At 66.7% G+C, this 7,335-nt stretch overlaps 2 protein-coding genes across 2 annotated transcripts in view; one reads left to right on the forward strand and one right to left on the reverse strand.

Annotated features, from left to right (window-relative positions):
* Positions 1–373: 373 nt before the first annotated feature.
* MMP11 (matrix metallopeptidase 11) overlaps positions 374–7,335 on the reverse strand; it is a 9,423-nt gene continuing 2,461 nt past the window's right edge. Inside the window, exons 2-8 of the mRNA XM_043434790.1 lie at positions 4,580–4,809; positions 3,581–3,724; positions 3,350–3,483; positions 2,993–3,234; positions 2,697–2,913; positions 1,766–2,023; positions 374–1,170 (exon numbers count right to left, since the gene is read on the reverse strand). Coding sequence (XP_043290725.1) covers positions 1,037–1,170; positions 1,766–2,023; positions 2,697–2,913; positions 2,993–3,234; positions 3,350–3,483; positions 3,581–3,724; positions 4,580–4,809 — 1,359 coding nt within the window. The 3' untranslated portion in view covers positions 374–1,036. The remainder of the gene's footprint in view (positions 1,171–1,765; positions 2,024–2,696; positions 2,914–2,992; positions 3,235–3,349; positions 3,484–3,580; positions 3,725–4,579; positions 4,810–7,335) is intronic.
* The window catches only part of LOC122420063 (basic proline-rich protein-like), a 1,347-nt gene continuing 919 nt past the window's right edge, over positions 6,908–7,335 (forward strand). Inside the window, exon 1 of the mRNA XM_043434800.1 lies at positions 6,908–7,177. Coding sequence (XP_043290735.1) covers positions 6,908–7,177 — 270 coding nt within the window. The remainder of the gene's footprint in view (positions 7,178–7,335) is intronic.

Consider the following 7,335-nt stretch of genomic DNA (forward strand, 5'->3'; position numbering starts at 1 on the left):
ACTTCACTCACTCCTGCATCGCAGGCGGATCCTTGGCTTTTTGAGGGTGCCAGGCAAGTAGATCTCAGAGAGTGAGGAGTCAGGCAAGGTAACCTTGAGTTTGGTTCTGTGTCCTGACAGTGGCAGGATCGGGAAAGGTGAGCAGCACTTGCTGGACGATGGTCTGAGAGGCCGCTGGGGAAGTGGGGAGCAGACTGTGAAGCCACTGTAGGCATTCAAGTAGGACAAGATGGGGCAGGGGGAGCCCTAAACGTGACACCCAGCCCCGAGGACCAGGGGACTGAGCGGGTCCCCAGCCAAGCCTCCCAATTCGCTGGTCCAGTTCCACCCCTATCCTGGCCTTGCACTCACAGAGACACCCCAGGCAGGCAGGTAGAAAATGACCGTGTTTAATGACAGTCAGTAAAAAAGAAAAGAAAAGGAAAACAAAACAGCTTTATACACACTGTACACATTTACATGGCTTTGGAGGATCTGACCCGTGATAGGACTGAGGTATACCGGGGCCCTCAGGGCGCAGGGTCTCCGGCAGGAAGCACCCCCAACAGCTGACCGGGCCTTTTGGCCTGGATCCTGGGAAACAAGTCTCCAGAACCACCAAACTGGAAGGCAGCACCTACCCAGAGCAACCCCTGTGGGAGGCAGGAGGCGCAGGACCCTGACACCCACATGCCAGCCCCCGTGGGACCCCACAGCGAGGACGGTGATGGTTCCAGCTCCCCCAGCCCTGCCGAGGCCCGACCCTGAGGGGTGTGGACGGAGACCGTGGGCAGCTGGGTTCCATGTGACCTGCACAGGCTGGGTGGAGCCAGCCCAAGACCACCCTCAGCCTCCATGCCAGAGCCCCCCTGCCCAGTCTCAGACAGTCGCTGGCAGTGGCCACGACCCGCGTGGCCCTCCCTGCAGTCCTGGTGGCAGCACTCGCCCACCCCCCCAGCAGACGCGGCTCCGTGCCCTGCCTGGTGCCCAGGGCCACGGCCACGGCCACGGTCTCCAGTGTGGAGGTGTCAGGGGCCTGAGGACAGCCAGGCGGTGCTCAGCGGAGAGTGTTGGCAGCCTCGGTACAGCTGAAGAAGTCGGGGCCCACGAGGCGGGGGAAGCCCTCCAGGGCTTTCACCTTCACGGGGTCAAACTTCCAGTAGAGGCGGCCACGCAGGAAGTAGGCGAAGCCTGAGGAGACAGGAGGGTCAGGGCCTGGTAAGTGGACACAGGGGTGGGCGCAGGCCTTGGCCACTGCTCGGCTCCTTGAAAACCGAGGGCCTCAGGCGGCCCTTAAGAAAGTGAAGTCGCTCAGTTGTATCTGACTCTTTGCGACCCCATGGACGGTAGCCTACCAGGCTCCTCCGTCCGTGGAATTCTCCAGGCAAGAGTACTGGAAGGCCTTGCCATTTCCTTCTCCAGGGGATCTTCCCGACCCAGGGATTGAACCTGAGTCTCCCGCGTTGCAGGCAGACACTTTACCATCTGAGCCACCAGGGAAGCCCCAGGGTCTTCCTACCCTTGGGTGAGCCCTTCCCTTCCACCTGCCCCCGGGTCTGGTCTGAGCCACCACCCAGCCTGACAGGCTGGAACCTCGGACGCCCCCAGCATGTGGTGGTGGTGATTTCACCAGCCACCCCCGAGGGGCCCGGGCATGCGCCCCAGCCTCCATGCTGTGCCTGGTGCCCACGGCCACAAAGACGGCGCACAGGGGGTCAGCACGGTCCTTGGCAGCAGGAGGGGCGGAGTGGGAGCGGGCCGGGCAGAGCCCCCCCACCCCGCACACCTTCAGCATCTTGGAAGGCCGCGTCGATCTCCGAGGGCACCCCTCGCCAGTCGGTGGCCCGGCGCGGCACGGGGCTGTCCACGCGGCGGGCGCTGGGCTGGAAGCGCCAGTAGTCCCCGCCTCGGAAGAAGTAGATCTTGTTTTTCTCGGAGCCCCACACCAGGGCCGCGTGGATCGCGGATCCCTGCAGGCCCAGCTCAGAGAGGGGCGCGGGACCCAGGACCGGCTTCTCGCCATCGTACACCCAGTACTGAGCTCCTGTTGGAGAAACGGGGGGGTTGGGGGTGCGTGTGCTGCAGCAGGGCTGCCCAGCGGCCACGTTCCGCCACCAACACCACCTCGGACCTTCCCAGCCTCAATTTCCTTGTCCATAAAACACAAAAGGCCGGTAATAACGCCTGCTTGGCACCCCTACCCCCAAGGACACTGGGCAATGCCAGCAGCCCCGGGAGGTACAGGTGGGAAAGGTTGCTCTGAGCAGCGAAGAGGCCACCTGGGCGCCTGCTCCCTCCCTGCACTTGGCTGCTCACCCCGGTGTCAGCCCTCACACAGCAGGCCCTGCCCCTGGCGTGCTCCAGGCTCCCATCTCTGGCACAGTGAGCTCACATCCCTCCCGACCTTCTCCAAGCTGTGCCCTCATGCAGGTCACTTCACCACCTCTGCGCCCCAGAGCCTCGTCTCTAGACCAGGGGCCAGGATCACACGTGCTTCACGGGGTGCAATACCTTCCAACCTACTCCAGCCTCGAGAACCGCCTCCTCCAGGAAGCCTCCCAGCTGTGCCCAAAGGCGTGAGCCACGCTTTCCCTGGGCCCCAAGACTCTGGGGCCCCCTCCATCTGTCCATCTGCTCATCCCGTCTGTCTGTCCCTACCCTTGGCCATGATGTTCCTGGCTCCCAGCAGTCTCCTGAGTGTGACCTGGCCCACTCACCTTGGAAGAACCAGATGTGGCCCTGGGCATCCTCAAAGGCCGCGTCCACAGGGCTGGGCAGCCCCTGCCAGTGGCGAGAGGCCAGCGCAGGGTAGCCGGGCTGCAGCCGGCCCCCACGCAGCCGCCACACAAAGCCTGCCTTGAAGAAGAAGAGTTCGCCGCGGATGGTGGCGGCCGCGTCAAAGGAGACCTGGCAGGCGTCTGGCGGGGCGTCCGGCTGGGGTGAGAGCGCAGGGTCAGGAGGAGCCTATGGTGGGGCCGCAGAGGGAGCCGTGGGGGGGGGAGCAGGGCCTCACCTGCAGCGGCGCGATCTCGTTGGTGTCTGCCCCGGTGCCAGGGCCCAGGTCCGGGGGCCTGGACGTGGGAGCTAGCCGAGGCCGGCCGTACAGCTGCTGGATGCCCCTGCGGTCGTCCGGGCTGAGGCTCAGCGGGTAGCGGAAGGTGTAGAAGGGGGACATCAGGGCCTTCGCAGCTGTCGTGTGCTGCAGCCCGAGCACGTGGCCAAACTCGTGGGCCGCCACCTGCAGGAGGTCTGTGCCTGGAAGAGGGAGACAGCCCGGCAATGCGCGAGCTCCTGCAGCCGGACGCCGAGCCCGGGCCCGGCTCTGGGGCCTCGGCAGGGCCCCTCCGGAAAGTGGGGCCCCAGCCCCTACCCTGGTTGTCCCCGATGGTCCAGGTCTCATCGTAGTCGAAGTGGACATCCCCTTCTCGGTGGGTCTTGGGGAAGAAGGCGTGGGCCAGGATGCCCCCAGGTCCGTCAAAGGGCAGGTTGTCCCCATGCCAGTACCTGTGTGGTGGTGGTGGGGTGGGTAGGGTGGTAGGGCTGCTGGCAGGTGGGTTTCCTTCCCGGGGTTGGTGGGGGGGTCCCCAGGCCCCCGGCTCACCTGGTGAAGTCGATCACGATGTCGGCGTGGCCCTCGTGCACCTCGGTGAAGGTGAGCGGCGTGACGTCGCTCCACACCTGGAGGGCCTCCGCCACCGTCTGCCGCACCTGTTCCCGCAGCAGCTGCCATGGGAACCGGAGGATCCTGGGGAGCACGGGGGCGGTGGGGGGGCTGGGTCTGGCTCGCGGGGTAGCGTCAGCCCCCGCTGGCTGTCCCAGATGCACAGAGGGGGCAGGCGTGCAGGACGCAGGCCCGGTGTGCTCCGAGGGTGCCCACCGCTCCCTGCGCCACGTGGGCGCACCTTCGTGTGGTCTGTGTGCCCTTAGGTACCTGCGAGGGTCTGCACTGGGCGGAAAGGACCCAGGAGCCCCGAGGCCCCCCCCCAGACCTGACCGTGCCACTGACTGTGGGGAGACCTTGGGCCCCGGGACCTGCCCCTCCTGGGTCCCCAGGCTCCCCACCCAGGACACTTCTGGGGCCCCCAGGAGTCCCAGCTGCAATGACATGGGCCACCACACCCGTCTTCACGCCGCTCCCCACCCCGCCCCACTGCAGGATATGTAAGTCTCAGCACCAGGGGCCGAGGCCACCCGAGCCATCAGCCGGCCTGCCCTGGCGGGTCCCTCCCTGTGCGGATCCCGAGTGCGGCGCTAGGTCTGAACCGGGCGTGGGGAGCACCTCGCTCCCCCAGAGGAGGGGTCGTGTCTGCCTCATCGAGAGTCCCAGGGCCTGGCCCGCAGCATGGTGCCAGCAGAGGTTGTGTGGGTGACTGATGGCCGTGCCCCACGGGTCTGCGGAGCAGCCAGACGTGCAGAGACCGTGCCCCCGAGGGAGGGTGTGGGAGTGCATCTAAGTGTGGGTTTGGGGCATTGCCCAGCAGGCGCAGGAGTCAGGGGACACTCCATCATGTTGGCCACAGGGATCTGGCCCCCCCGCCGCCCCAGTATGTCTCAGACAGCAGGTGGAGGTCAAAGGCCAGCTTGTGGTCATCGGCCCTACCTGTAGGTGAGGTCCGTCTTCTCCCAGCGCCCACCTGACAGCACGAACCGCTTCTGTCGGTTGCGGGCACTCGGCCCATCGGGCGGGTCAGGCACACCGCAGCGGGGAGGTCTGGGGCGGCCAGCCAGCGGGAGGGCCTCCTGGGCGGCCAGGGCGGGGGCATCGCTGTCGGGAGGGGCCTCCAGCCACGGCTCTGGTCCTCTGCTCACGGGGTGGCGGCGGGGGGCGTCCTGAGCGGGAGACAGGCCCCGGGTCAGTGGTGTGGACGTCAGCGCACCCTCACTCCAGCGGAGGCCATCGGGGAGCACGGCGGTCTGGTGCGGGCTGCCTGGCGTCCAGACGCTGATCCCAAGGCCTCCTGCCCCCTCCTGGAGGGCCCCAGGCGCCCAGGGTCACTTACTCGCGCCGTTTGGGCCAGGGAGGGGTGGGTGGGGCTGCAGGCCCCCCTGCCCTCTTCACACAGCCCCGAAGGGACCCCCCAGCAGATGCCTCTCCCCTTCTGTTTCTTCCTGGGCACCCCCAGCCCCCAGGTCTGTCCTATCCAGCTCCGTGAGCTGGCCCCTGCCCAGGACATCCACTGCGGCCACCCACCAGCATGGGGGGGCTGCCGCCCTGCCCCGCCTGCATCTGCCCACCTGACAAGTAGGGGGGATCCCTCCCTCCAGGGTGGATCTGGGGGTGAACCGACCAGGCCGCGCTCAGCACGGGGCCGGCGCCACTTAGGGCACTGGGAACTGATCGCTGGGGCGCACTTGTTTTTTTTAAGTAACGATCTTTAAAACTTTTATCGTTCAGTTATTTATGTGTTTGGCCGCGGTTGGGTTCTTTCCCGCTGCTGCCGGCGGGGGCACGGCCTCTGTGTGTCCTCTCCACATGGGTGGGGGCGCTGGCAGTTCCCAGACGCCCAGCCCCCACCCTGCCAGGGCCCCTGGACCACGCTCGCCCAGTGGAGGGGCGATTCTGACCTGGCGCGCCCACCCTCCCCACATCCCAGCCTGAAGGTCGTGGTTCCCCTGCCTGGAAAAAGTGGAAGCTCAGAGAGGTAGGGAGAGCCCGCGGGATCAGCCCGCAAGGACACAGCGGAGCCAAGCGGGGGCCGTGGCACCCTGGGCCGCAGGTGAGGGCCCGGTGTGGGTCACAGCAGAGTTGGGGGAGCCTCAGCGCCATCCGGCCCGGCCTGTCTGCTCCACGCCGCTGTGGCCTTCCCGAGCCATATTTGGGGCAGGAGCCGGGCCGCTGGGGCCCCACCCTCAGCCTCAGCCTCTGGCGACGCTCCCAGGCCCTGGGCACCCCAGAGCTCCGACAAGCATCCCAGCCCCCGCCAGCTGCCGATGCCAGAGCCACCAGGAAGGAGCAGCAGGCAGGGCAGGAGGCTCTCTGCGCTCCCAGCACACCCCGACCTCAGCTCTGCTCTGTCCTTCAGGCTGGGGTCCCCCTTCCCCAGGGGAGGGACTGGCCCCACCAGGGCGACCGAAGAGGAGGAAGGGGAAATGACCAAGTACCTGCTGTCGTCCAGACGCTTTAGGGGCAGGGTTCACTGGACCCTCCACCCCCACCCCCGGCGTCAGGCAGGAGGACACACGTCCAGGTCTCACACTGGGGAGGTGGGCCCCGGGCCCGCCCCTGCTCCTCCCCACACCAGCTCCGTGACCTCCAGGAGGAACAGAAATCCTTTCCTCAACCGTGACAGGGGTCCCAGGACCCTCCCCAGAAAAGCCAGGGCTGTGTTGTTCCCCCGGAGGCCCAGAGAGCCCAGAGCCCAGCCTGCCATCGAGGGAAAATCTCCCCTCTCTTCTGCTTCCCCAGGGAGGCCTAAGCAGCAAGCCTCAGGGGGGCGGTGGGTGATAGGCACGCCCACCGTGCCTTCCTCTCCTGCCCCCATGAGGCGCTAGGTACAGGCCCAGACCCCTGCATCCTGGCACCCTCAGTGCAGTGGCGAGATCCCTGGCCTGAGATTCAGAAGGCCCAGTTCCACGCCATGGAGACCCTGGGCAACTCACAGCCCTCTCTTAGCCTCCACTCTCCTATCTGTCCAGTGGGAATGGGGCTGCGGCGAAGGGTAACCGACCTCTCTCTGTAACGCCCTCTGGGGCAGCAGGCACGGAGGGAGTTCCCTCCCTGGGCTGGCTTCTCCCCCTCTGGGACGCTGCTCTGCCAAAGTCCTGCCCTCCCCCACCTGGCGGTCAGCCCCCACCTCCCCACCAGGCCTCCAGACTTGACATCAGAACGCAGGAGTGGCAGCTGGAAGGAAGCTCTCAGGGCCAGAAAGGAAGAGTGACTTGCGCCGGGTCCACCTGTGAGCCGGGCCTCTGGTTCCCTGCCCACGTCATGGTCACCACTCCTGGAGGCTCTACAATCAGGGCCCCAGGGCAGCGAGGTCCTTTGCTGGAGCCCACCACCCACAGGGTCTTGGCCTCAGTTTCCCCACTGCTGGGACAGGACGCATGCCCCTGCCCCGCCACCCTCGCACACTCTGTCTCCCCCACGTCCTTTCTGTCCTGGGGCTGGTGTCTCTCCCTAGCTGCGAGGCCTGATCGCTCACCTGGGTGCGCCAGTCCCACCCCCCCACCCCGCCCAGGGCTGCCGGGAGGCAGTGAGGTGGGGGTGAGCACACACCACGCCTGCCTCAACCACAGCCCTGGGGGATTAGGGAGCAGGCATCGCCCCAACTCCCAGGGGAAGAGACAGGGCCCAGAGAGGTCCAGGTCTTGGCCCAGGGTCACACAGCCAGGGAGCCCAGAGCTGGACCTAGACCT

Source organism: Cervus canadensis, chromosome 1, assembly GCF_019320065.1.
Source record: "Cervus canadensis isolate Bull #8, Minnesota chromosome 1, ASM1932006v1, whole genome shotgun sequence".
Lineage (NCBI taxonomy): Eukaryota > Metazoa > Chordata > Mammalia > Artiodactyla > Cervidae > Cervus > Cervus canadensis.